Source organism: Dichomitus squalens, assembly GCF_000275845.1.
Source record: "Dichomitus squalens LYAD-421 SS1 unplaced genomic scaffold DICSQscaffold_99, whole genome shotgun sequence".
Lineage (NCBI taxonomy): Eukaryota > Fungi > Basidiomycota > Agaricomycetes > Polyporales > Polyporaceae > Dichomitus > Dichomitus squalens.
The window spans coordinates 12934-24936 of NW_006766981.1; the positions used below are offsets into that span (position 1 = coordinate 12934).

The window sequence follows — 12003 nt, forward strand, 5'->3', positions numbered from 1 at the left end:
AGATAACGGAGAAGATTGGACCTGTCGACTTCAGAGTCAAACTTCCGCTGCAGAACAAGGTCCATCCCGTCTTCCACGCTTCAAAGCTTATCCCCTACCATGAAGACAAGATCGGCAACCGCAATCCGGAGAAGCCTGACCCCATCGAAGTTAAAGGTCATGATGAGTTTGAGGTCGAAAAGATCCTAGACTCTTGCGTTAACCATGGATACATGCAATACTTTGTCAAATGGGCCGGCTATGATGTCTCTGAAGCAACCTGGGAACCCGTACTCAATGTCAAATATATGAAGGAACTACTCGATGAGTTCCATGCCCTTCATCCAAACGCACTGCAGCTGATCGCTCTCAACAATCCACAACTAGTTGCCCGGGAGTTTCAAAGCAATATTTGGTTTGAACGCTTCGCAGGAGCTCAGATCTTGAAGAGGGGGTAGTGTCACAGTTTTCTCGTGCCATGTGACCTGGAGGTCATGTGCACTGGGACAGACGCTCACCTTGACCGCGGACAACTCGTATTGGAAAGTGGAGGGGCCAGGATCGAACCCCAGACCTCATGACGGCCGGGAGCGCTCATCCTCACTCACTGACAGGTGACTGATGTGATAGCAGGAGCGCTTACTCATTGGAAGGGGTCCGGACTTGGCACGACTCAGGTATTAGTTGTAAGGTCACCATGAGGCAGGTCAGAGGGTAGGACATGAGGCAGAGAACTCTGACCAAACGATGGTCAATAGGTGCCTGGTCTGTGCACCGTTGTATTAGTATATATAGTAGGGGGTCTGAGGCAGGGAACCTCAGACTTGATCTTCTCGTCAATCACCCATCTCCTCTGTAGGTAGCTAGCAGCCCTACCTTCCTTACTGCCCCTTCTAGTCTAGGGAATACATCTCTTCGCATCTCTTGCTGTGTCACCTCTGGTTGCTTCGCTTCTCAGCACCAACCTCTGCATCAGTAAGCTTTGCCCTTGTTTGTTTTGGTGGCACAGCTCATTGGCTGTGACATATGTCCACTGAATTTCTGGGTACACCTGAAGAGTAGCGGTGGGTGAGGCTGGACGGGTGTGTGCCTGTGAGGGAGCAGGGTTGGTGTGACCATGATCTTCCGCTCTGAAGTCATCCTCTGCCAGAGGAGCAAAATGAGAACCTGAAGCCATTGTGATGATATCCAATGTACAAAACTAAACCACAATTCAATCTAAGTACCCAAAACGTTCAAGTTCTACTAGAGACTTAACAACCCATTCGAAATTCTGTCCCAGTCCGCTGAATTTGACTGGTCCAAACTCCTTACAGACCCAGTCGATGTTCTACTATTGGCTATGTGTCCAAGAAGGGCTGTTCTCCTCAATGTTGTACAAAACCCACTCGAGTCTGTCGCCAATGCGCTGAAGAGCAAGTCGGTGATTATGGGAGATGTCGAGCAATTGGTTCTTGCGATCGAAGACAGCCTGCAGTCTTTTAATGACAGTGCTGATCTTGGAGCCAATGATGGCAAGGAGATCAATGGGGTCATGATTCGCAAAGGAAGGGAGAGATGGCGCCAAGATATGGTACTGAAGAGGGACCGTAGGAAAAAAGGGGGCAGGTGGTAGTGGTGGTGTGGTTAAACATTGAGGGAGCGGTATGAAGGGCTGACTGGGGGACACAGATGGTAGGAGGGCCTTGCAACGAGGGACGACCAGGGTATGCCGATACTGATGGCGATGACAAAGATGATCTGATGTATCGTCCGCAAGGGTGTGGTCAATCTGAGACTGGATGTCGAGGTAACCGTGTCTCTTGAAATGATGATGGGTAAACTCCGGTAGGTCCGAGTCGGATAGAAGGATAGTGGGGGGGGATGATAAATGTTTCAAAAAACTCCTGGGGAAGAGATCCGGTCCGCAAGTGGTTGAGACACTCCACGGAGGGGATGAGTAAGAGACTTGATCCAATGTCACAGCCAATGAGCTGTGCCACCAAACAAACAACGACAAGCTTACTGATGCAAAGGTTGGTGCTAAGGAGCGAAGCAACCAGAGGTGACACAGCAAAGAGATGTGAAGAAGTATATTCCCTAGACTAGAAGGGGCAGTGAGAGGTAGGGCTGCTAGCTACCTACAGAGGAGATGGGGGATCAATGAGAAGATCAAGTCTGAGGTTCTCTGCCTTAGACCCCCTACTATTTATACTAATACAATGGTGCACAGACCAGGTGTCTATTGTCTATCGTTTGGTTAGAGTTCCTGCTGACTCAAGTCTTGTCTTGTGATCTGCCTCATGACATCCTTACGACTAATACCTAAATTGTCCTAAGTCCAGGCCCCTTCCAATGAGTAAGCGCCTCTGCTGACATACCAGTCACCTGCCAGTGAGTGATGGTGGGCGCTCCCAGCCTTTACAAGGTCTGGGGTTCGAATCTGGCTGCTCCAGTTCTCAATACGAGTTGTTCGTGGTTAAGGTGCGCATCTGCCTTGGTGCACATGACCCTCTAGGTCACATGGCACGAGAAAACTGTGACAGGATCCCTTTGTCCTCTGTTGTTATTGTCTGGTGTCCATTGTTCCCTGATTAGTCAGCAACTATGTACTTTAGTATACAAGGATAGGTCTTGCACTGGACAACCCAGTTTAACCTCTTATACCAATTAAGTGTTTTCACTCCCCAGACCCCTAGTGACCTCAAACCTCCAGACCCCCAGTCAATCTTGTGTGCTGTGTGCTAAGCTTGTCATCAGCCTGTGTCCTTGTTGTGCATAACCTGCACATGACCCCTTTGAGTGCTAACACACTTTGCCGTAACAGTCACTCTTCTTCTCTCTTTCTCTTTAAAGCACCTAGCCACCATAACATATACTTATCACTAATAGAAGCATGAATGTACTTACTGCTAATAAGCTTGTCAAGACAAATCAACTCTATTCTGATTATTGAACACTTCTGAGCATCTTAAAACAGTAATCAGATTCTTCCAGACATGACACAATAGACAAGATGCACAGAAATAAGAAGTTGCCACCTAATAGTGTAGTATAAAAACATGTGCAATAGTGGAACATCTCAATGACCTCATCCCATCAGTTGGGTTGCATCTTCTGGGGGGTATTTGGTTTGAGCAAATGTCAAAATCCTATCTCACTTTTGATTAATCAATCAACTATGCAGTTAGATGCTACATACCTTTTTAGACTCTGAATATACTTGCGGCTGACTTCATCATTCAAGACGTGCGCGACTTGATCCGCAGAAATCTTCTCCCGAGCTGAACGCTCATGAATACTAGAGCCGAAGGTAAGATTGCATGGTCACACACAGAAGTATAGGCAAGATCTTACCCAACCATTGTTACACCAATAGGCCACGGCGCATTGCCGATAGACAAGCGTAGGTATGAATCATTGGCTCGCTGGTATTGTCGCCTTTGCATATAGTGAACTATCTCGGCAATCCGCGCGAGCATGTCCGCTGGAAGGTTCTACGGGGATCGTTAAGAACCGGCCTACTACGAGGAACAAAGGGATAACACTTGCCCTCGCCCGCAAGAGCTTGAATAGAGGTTTAAGATTGTCGGCAGACTGCCGTTGAGTGGCGGCAGCATTCTTGCCTTGTGTTGTATGCTTCACATGCTCTGCGAACCCCCCTAAGGAGTAGCTCGACGTGTAAGGATGACGTGACTCACCTGGACGTTCGTCCATCCACTGCTCCCACTCCTTCAGCGCTCTCTTCAGAGCGTAATAGATAATCGGATACAGCTTATCCGGATCCGTCTTAACGAGGTTGAGGTCGAGGATTTCACTGCCCAATGATGCCTCCCCATCCTTCTTCTTGCTCCTGTCCCGGTCAGACTCGTGTCGGTCCTTCATCTGCCTTTCGATGTTTTCGACATCCTCCAGGGCCTTCTTGAAATCGTTCTGGCCGCCTTGACGCTCGTGATCCTTCTCCTCAATCAGCTCCAAAGCCCGCAAACGGAGTCGACGTTCCTTGTCCGTTTCGCCGAACAGTCGAATTGGCTGGCCTTTGGCGCGCAAACGACGGATTGTCTCCTCATTTGACATGTTGAAAGACTGAACGGAGTCGGGAGCAGGTGAGCCGTTAGACGAACCCCCTTCAGGGTGCGGCGACTTCGTCGATGTACGAGAGCTGCTGGCCTGTGCTTTGGTCACGTATAACGCTCTGACCCAGTGCAGATAGACGTACCTTCGCTGCCGCCTTCTGTCTCCGCCTCTCCTCCCGTTCACGTTCCTCTCGCTCGCGTTCTAGTCTTCGCTGCTCCTCCTTCTGCTCCTTCTCCCGCCTTTCCTGTTCCTCCTTCAGCCGCTCGATCTCTCCGCGTCGCATATACTTAGTCGGCCGTGCGCCATCGGGAGCGGGGACGTCGAGCGCCTTGCGTTTGAGCGCGATCTCAGCCATGAGGGCGTCCATATCGAATGACGAAGATGAATGTAGAAGTACAGTTGAGTAGGATGGGGCTGCGCCGGTGTAGCCGAAGGGCGACGGTGGTCGAGGGCAGGAGAACGCGGAGGGCAGCCGAGGCGCCGGGCGCGACTGGACTGGATCGGGCGCGGTCGGCGTTCTCCGGGGCGGTAGCGCGCGACGTTCCGACTGTTTCCTCCTCTCTCGTCTCGTCCCTCCGTCGTTCACTTATCACCTCTTCTCTCACTTTCTCCCCATCTCGCCATGTCTGACCTCTCGAGGTTCGTCAGAATACCCAATGCGCACCTCATAGTACGCCGCTAACGCGAAACCTCGGATTACAGCAAATACGTCCTCCAGACTGCTGGCTTCGACGGTGAGTTCCGACGTCTTCTAATGCGCAACTCTCCTCAACCTACCTCCAGCCCGCTTCCCCAACCAAAACCAGACGAGGCATTGGTGCGGTTTCTCCCTATTGCTCTTCACTTTTGTCTCTGACGTCGCGACGCGTCCGTTGCTACCTCTTTCCGCCTATGGCTCTTACTATGTATGTGCAGCTTCCAGAACTACACCGACTACTTCAAGTGCATCGCCGCCAAGGGTGAGGACTACGCTCCCTGCAAGCAGTTCAAGCGGGCGTACAACTCTCTGTGCCCCAGTACGTTTTTCTGATAGCTGCGTCTGTGCCGGCAGGTTCTCATCACACTCTTTCTTCCCATATCAACCATCTCGTTGCGTCGGTTGCTGCACTTAAGACGAATGGGTGAGTGCCGAAAGCTGCCAATAGTTATATGGCTCCTAGTGCTGACAGCCGTTCCCCTAGATCGCCAAGTGGGATGAGCAGCGCGAGAACGGCACCTTCCCCGCCTCTCTCGAGCCTTGAGGTGGATCGTTGGACACTATACATGTAGACCTCCCTAAAGTCCCACTTCCTGGACAAGCTATACAATCGTCCCGTTGCGACTGCCTATCCAGGCCGAGTGCTACAAACCTATATCGGATAGTGCGTCATGATACACAGCGTTGCGCATCACAACCAAACGCTACTGGTACATGCATTAGTGGCTCTCTACCTTCTAGGGTGCTACGAGATAGCCGAGGTATATGAATACGACGGTGTATAGTATGCTACTGTGGGGAATCAGCCTAGTCCTAGCATGGCTCTCCGTCCACCCGCTAGTGCCTGCTAGTAGTCCGTAACGGAATGTGAACGTAAGTATGTTGAAGATATTGATGATGCGTGAGTACAAGTCCAACCTTGGTCGACAACGTGCTTGCAAAGGATGTAGAAGGGAAGCAAGGTATATAGGCGAGCGAGCGACACGAGAGAAAAGGGCGTTGAATCACAGCTCTACCACGCGCAAGCCGCGTTCTAGATGTACAGAGCATACGACCCAATCACGGGTCTATGGTCGCTCCTACCTTCCAGTCTCCGCATGCCCTTGTCGTCCAAAGTATCATACTTGAGACATACGACGTCACCTCGTCTCGGCAGCGGAGGTGCAGGCGGGAAAACTCCGGTGGCAGGTGGACTGGGTGGAGGCGCGCCCTGATGGGCGCCGTCGCGATAAAGAAAGGGGAGGAGCCACCGGAACATGGGTGTCGGATTTGAAGGCGTCGTACTCGCCGGTCCCGCAATATCGAGGGCGTTTGACGGACTTTCCGTTGGTGAATCGAGAACGGTGGAGGTATCGCCGTTGGGCATGGCGTGCACAACGGTGGAGATGGTATTCGCATGACGCATCGGCACTCCGCCGCCTGACGGCAGTGGTGAGGTCGGAGGTCGCGTGGCAGACGGCTCGAGCGACATTACGCGCGTCAGCGAAGCGCGCCGCTCGTCCGAGGCTCGTCGGAGGTTATCCACAGACCGTGTCTGCGTCAAGGGACGCAGCGGGCGCGCTTTCGACGACGTCGGGGACGGGAGTTGAGGCGCAGCAGAGACGCGCTTATCGAAAGGAGGTGTCTGGACCAAGACGTCTGCCGTCTGCCCGCTGCGTGAAGTCGGCGTCGTTTGCAGCGGGATGTCCGGGTGATTCATCGACCACGTGGAGTCCCGCCGAGAGCGCAAAGACGACGGCCGGAACGCGTTGAATATCTGGCCCATCTTCGCGCGCAGCGGCATGAACCTTGTCGGATCGGTATCGTCCACGTCTTGCTGGGGCTCCGGCGCGATTGTCGACTTCCAGAGGATACGATCGCACCTGCAGAGACGACATCAGCTCCTGCGCACACGCCTTCGTGCACGGGCGTACTGACCAACTGGGTACTCGCTGCTTATGCGACGAATCGTAAACCCCCTTATCCTCGTCCTCCAAGTCAACGTTGTTCTCGCTGAGGGCGAGATGTTTGTGAGGGCGCGCGTGTGCAGCATCCGAAAGCGCCGCTTGGAACTCCTTCGCCCTCTTCGATTTAGACCGCCTCGGGTCCGCAGGGTCCACCGGTGTCTGGGGCATCGAGACGTCCTCGGCCACCACAGCACCGTTTGGGTGGCTCCCTCGCCTAAGAGGAGCCTGCGACTTGCCCGAATGCCAGCTCTGCCTCCACCTCGACCGCTTGCCCGCAGGCGAGTACGGGTTCGGGCTGCTGGGCGAGAAGAGGGCGACCCACTTCTCCTTGGCCTTGTGCGCGGCTGTCGTGGTCCACACCTTGTGGACCAGGTTCGACGCGCTCGCGCTCGCTGGAGGAGACTGAGAAGCATAGCCGGCAGAGGACGGTTCGCGCTCGTCCTCGTTCTCATTATCATCCTCCGGCTCCGGGTCGGCCGTTCGTCGCGAGCGCGCAGACGTCCACGCCGACGATGCCAACGAGACTGCGTCTGGGTCAGCGTCATCCTCGCAGTCCTCGTCGTGCTGCTGAGAGACGCGATCTGCTCGGTCTTCAAGGGCGGCTGTGTGCTCGTGCTCGTGCTCGGCGACCTCTGACAGCATGTTGTCGTCCGGGGACGCTGCTATGAGTGTTATTGGTGGGCGCCTGAAGGACTTGTGCCGAGAGCGCTTGCCCAGAGTACGCAAGACGTCGTACTTGAACGTAGGCGGGAAACGGATGGGGGCTTCGTTGAAGCCTCTGAAGGAGTCACTATTTGCCATTACCTCGCGGAGCTGGTCGAACTCAAGGGCCTGTTCGTACTCTAGATGTACATATCGCGTGAGCATTGGCAGTTGACTGCAATGAACAGTCGCGAACCTTTGCGCGAGATGAGCCAGTCGGCATGTAAACGAGTGATGTCGAGCCTGAAGTTGAGGTCGCCGAATAAGAAGGACACGTCGAATCTGTCGGTGATATCTTCGGCCAAGAAACGCGGGTCGCTCGGCGAGAGGTAGTCTTCCACTGCGAGCTCAGCCTAGCACCGTCTGGTCAGACAAAAGACTACTGGAAGCTTGACGGAGTAACAAACCTTGATCTTGGCCAAGTCTGCTAATCGCTGGTGTACCCTGCCCTCGTGAGCTACAGCGAATTCAGCGAACAGCGGTTTGGAACAATGAGAGAAGACGTGCCAGCTAGATGTGCGTTGATGAAGAGGAAGGTAGTGCCATCTAGATTCACGCTGACGCCAACGCCGCCCTTGTTCCCCACTCGACCTCCGATGAGTCCGGCGGTGACGGCCGACTTGGATGTGCCTGAAGGCATAGCGTCAGAAAGTGGACGGATGCCACTTGCATGTGACTGACCTCGAACAAAGGGCCGTGCCTCACGGTGTATGAAAACAGCCAAGTAGAGGCCCATCATGCGTTCCTTGATGAGGAGCTCATATGGGCCTGTTCGTTGGGACTCGGTTTGAGTGCGTAGGTTTGGATCGGAAGCGCTGGATGCCAAGGGACCTAAGACGGTGGGATGACAGTACCAGTTCTCGAGGATAGAGGACCAACTAGAAGGGGGGTGATGATGCTCGTGGGTCTTGTCTACGGAGGGGGAAAGGAGGTCGGCCTCTGCGCTCTTGCGGAGGGCGGGATCGTCGGGTTCAGGGAGGAGGGAATGCCTGGAGCGAGAGTTGTCCTTGCCATTGAGCTTGAAGCCAGCGCCGAGAGCCATGGGAATCCCTGGGATTATAGAGAAGTTGGGGATGAGCACGAGCGCACGAGGTGTAGATGGAGTTGGGTACCGGAGGCGGAGGGACATTCCTGGCCGGCACTGATGCGTGAAGTCAGAGCAGGGTTGCAGCGATGGGTGAGATCACTCACACGACGACGATATGGTAGGGATGTTCAGGAGAAGCAGGAAAGGCGGGAAGGGTGGGGGGAGCATCGGGATTGGGAGAGGATGGGTTGAACGGCGGGAGAGAGCCAAGGAGCTCTTCACAATCACCCTGGAAGGCGGGATAAGGAGAGGAGAAGGGAATGGGTAGATGTGGCGCACCTTGGGGATGGAGTCGTGCATGTTCCATGTTAGGATACGGACTTTGATGAACTTTGGGAGGGGTAAAGGGGGATGAGGAGGGACGGGCGTGGAGTCGGAGGGATGAGGGGACGCAGTTGTTGGTGGATGAGGAGAGGAGGGGAAGAGGGCCTGGAGACGTGCGAGGACATTGGAGTGTGCTGGTAGAAAACGGATTGTAAGTGCGCATGTCTGGGAGTGGAATGAAAAGAGAGACTCGCCTGAACGGGGAGGACGGGAAGGATCCTTGGGAAAGTCCGGGGGAGGTAGAGAGGAGCGGAAAGCGGGGATGTGGATGGGGGGAGGGGAGTTAATTGGAGGAAGGATGGGCTGGGAGGAAACCATGTTCGTGGGTGGTCGTGAGCATCAAGACAGACAACGAGAGTGGGCGAGAGCACGGCCGACGCAGACGACTGGACACTACAGTATACGACGACGACGACAACGACAACGACGACAACGACAACGACAACGACAACGACGACGACGACGACGACGACGACCAGATGAGTAGCAGTGAGCGCTGGGCGCTGAGGCCTCCGGACCCGAGAGCGTGACTGACCGCTGCCGCCACGCGACTCGCAGTGGCCACAGACGCGACTCGGACTGCACTCTCCCTCAGCCTGCCCCTGCACGCGTCCTCCTCCCCACCCCGCCCTTCAATCCTCCCAACACCGCTCTCTCCTCGTCTTGTGCTACGAACTGCTCGTCTTTCATGCCATTGCCCCAATAAACTCCCGCGCCCACCATGAACGTCAACCAGCTGCAGCCCCCGCCATCCTCTCAGCTGCAGAGGTTCTCCAAGCAAGCCTCAGACAAGCATGCCGACGTACGTCTTCTCACTTCCCACTCTCATCATTCTTTCTGACCCCGCGCGATACCCGCCCACAGTTTCTCGCTCTCAAGTTGCTCAACAGACGAACCCGTCTCCGCCTCTCACCAGAGCCCTTACAGCTCGACGACCTTCCCCAAAGAGCCCGCCTCTTCGCCGTCGCGAATACCAAGCGTTCCTTTGCCGCCGTAGTCCGTGCCTCAGACGGCTCTTACGGTATGTCCCCGAGCCCATGTGTATCCGCCCATCCTTCTCAATACCTTTCTAGCCTTGTCTCTTTCCCCTCTCACCGACCTCCGTTCTACCCTCACTTCGGGCCGCTCTGATAGCGGACCTCTTCTCCTCAATCCCAACACGACAATTCCTCTTCAACCCGGCACTCCCCACATACTCGTCCTCACACGCGACGACTCCCGCATCCTTGTCGCTTTCACAAACGGTTCCATCTGCGTGCACGACTGGTCAAACCCTGCCCCGCTCTTCACTTTTTCTTCCCCTACCGGGAAGCCTGTCAGAGACCTTTTCCCTAGCACGGGTGACTCGGAAATCGTAGCGGTGCTGCGGCAACCGGGAGACGGGGTCACAGTCGAACTTCTCGATGTCCACAAAATGGTCTCGACGGGCGGATGGAGTGCGGGTGGGTCTCCAGAGACCAATGCAACCTCAGGTGAGCCCTGCTAGCCGCTTCCCGTCTAAACTGCACTACGTGCTCATTTCCCGTCCAGTGTCATGGTCTCCCAAGGGCAAGCAGGTTGCTATTGGTCTCGAGAGCGGTGACATCATTACTTTCAGTCCCTCCGACACCTCCGCCGTGAAGAGTGTTGTCCCTCGACCGCCCTCTGTAGAGGGACAGACTCTCATCTCAATTCAATGGCTTTCCAACACCGAATTCCATGGAATATATGCTCCTGCAGGGCCCCTCGCTCCAGACAGCGAGCAGACCCACTTCATCCTGACGCTGGAGGCCAAGGCCAGCCTCGTCGGAGATATCAAACTCATCACACCCTACCTTCCCTTTCCAGGTCTCCGACCGCCAGGCTCGTTCATCGTGACTCTGAAGAACTGGGAACCTTCCCGCCTTCTGCTCTTCGTCGGCGACAGCACCTCGTCTGATATCGGCCTCATTGGCAGTCTTGCCAGCGCCTCATCTTCCGCCGACTCGTGGTACAACTTCACTCTCGAGGAAGAGTCCACTCCCTCTGTTCCTCTAGACGCAGACCTGAATGAGACCGTCTTGCTCGGACTGGATCTAGACGTGACCAACACCGAGACGTTCAGATACACCGGAGTATCAGGGGAGGCCACGGACGTACCCCCTCCGCCAATCATGTATCTCTACGCGAGCGACGGCACGCTTCAGGGCTGGCACATCATCCAAACGCAAGGCGTCGCCTACCCAGACATGGCATCCGCCGTCACCCCCGTCTCTTCCTCTTCCCCCGTCGCTGCTGCCACCCCAACTGCTCAGACCAGTGCCTTCGGGGCTCCTCAAACTGCATCGGCAACGTCTTCGACACCACCTGCGGCAAGCGCCTTCGGATCGGTCTCTCCGCAAGACGCTACCGCTGCCCCCAGTTCTGGTGGTGGCTTCGGATTCAGTGCGTTCTCCGGCGCCCCCTCTGCCTTTGGGAGCACATCCTTCGGTTTCGGCCAGCAACCACAGCAGCAAGAGCCCAAGGCCCCGTCCCCTCTCCAAGCACCTCCTCTTTCCGCGCCGACTATGTCCGTCGAGATGACGTCGGCCACCGACGACTCAATGGCATCTGAAACGGACTCCGGCTTTGGCGGTCTGTCACTAGGGGGTGGAGGTGGAGGTGGGGGTGAGTCAAGTTCTAGTGGCACGAACTCGATGTTCGGGTCGTTCGGCACCAACGCTCAGCAGCCTACCAATTCTGGCTTCGAAGCCGGGTCTTCTGCAAACTCAACATTTGCCACATTCGGCTCGGGTCCCATCAAACCCGCCACCGGCTTTGGAGCTTTCACCAGCAGTGGGTCATCCGCGTTCGGCAGCTCGTCGGGCGGCTTCAACGGAGGTGCATTCGGCTCGGGCAGCGGGGCGTTCGGCAGCGGTGCCTCCAGCACGAGCTCTGGGGCGTTCGGATCAGCGCAGCCCGCAACGGCGGAGAACAAGCCGGCCTCCGCGTTCGGGCAATCTGGTTTCGGCGCTGCCGCCGCAGGTGCGAAGCCCGCTTTTGGCCAGTCTTCGTTCGGGCAGTCGGGCTTCGGACAGCCATCCTTTGGCCAGCCGTCTGCGTTCGGGAAGCCTGCGTTTGGAACATCTTCGTTCGGTGCGTCGACGAGTCCTGCGAAGCCCGCAACGACGAGCGCGTTTGGGAGCACCGGGAGCTCGGGTGGATTTGCGGCCTTCGCGTCCCAGGGAACCAGCACGTTCGGAGCTGTAGCGCAG

The 12003-nt window shown here is 55.6% G+C and overlaps 4 protein-coding genes across 4 annotated transcripts; 1 reads left to right on the forward strand and 3 right to left on the reverse strand.

Moving 5' to 3' along the window:
* Window positions 1-1312: 1312 nt before the first annotated feature.
* Window positions 1313-1534, reverse strand: DICSQDRAFT_72733 (uncharacterized protein; the record flags this gene model as incomplete). The annotated part of the gene is made up of 1 exon (XM_007371340.1): window positions 1313-1534. A coding segment is annotated over one exon (222 nt), but the record flags the coding sequence as incomplete, so codon positions are not given.
* A 1515-nt stretch (window positions 1535-3049) lies between these two features.
* Window positions 3050-4402, reverse strand: DICSQDRAFT_72727 (pre-mRNA splicing factor; the record flags this gene model as incomplete). Its single annotated transcript, XM_007371341.1, has 6 exons — window positions 3050-3110; window positions 3161-3259; window positions 3316-3455; window positions 3505-3608; window positions 3660-4133; window positions 4219-4402. The coding sequence occupies 6 exons, from the start codon at window positions 4400-4402 to the stop codon at window positions 3050-3052; spliced, it is 1062 nt and encodes a 353-aa protein (XP_007371403.1).
* Window positions 4403-4657: 255 nt separating this feature from the next.
* Window positions 4658-5276, forward strand: DICSQDRAFT_175453 (cytochrome c oxidase subunit VIb; the record flags this gene model as incomplete). Its single annotated transcript, XM_007371342.1, has 6 exons — window positions 4658-4674; window positions 4738-4769; window positions 4819-4852; window positions 4951-5051; window positions 5149-5156; window positions 5217-5276. 6 exons carry the CDS (start codon window positions 4658-4660, stop codon window positions 5274-5276), a joined length of 252 nt encoding a protein of 83 aa, XP_007371404.1.
* Window positions 5277-5765: 489 nt separating this feature from the next.
* DICSQDRAFT_175454 (DNase I-like protein) lies at window positions 5766-9109 on the reverse strand (the record flags this gene model as incomplete). The annotated part of the gene is made up of 9 exons (XM_007371343.1): window positions 5766-6594; window positions 6650-7520; window positions 7577-7733; window positions 7788-7804; window positions 7858-8010; window positions 8062-8430; window positions 8493-8521; window positions 8572-8696; window positions 8747-9109. The coding sequence occupies 9 exons, from the start codon at window positions 9107-9109 to the stop codon at window positions 5766-5768; spliced, it is 2913 nt and encodes a 970-aa protein (XP_007371405.1).
* Window positions 9110-12003: the final 2894 nt, after the last annotated feature.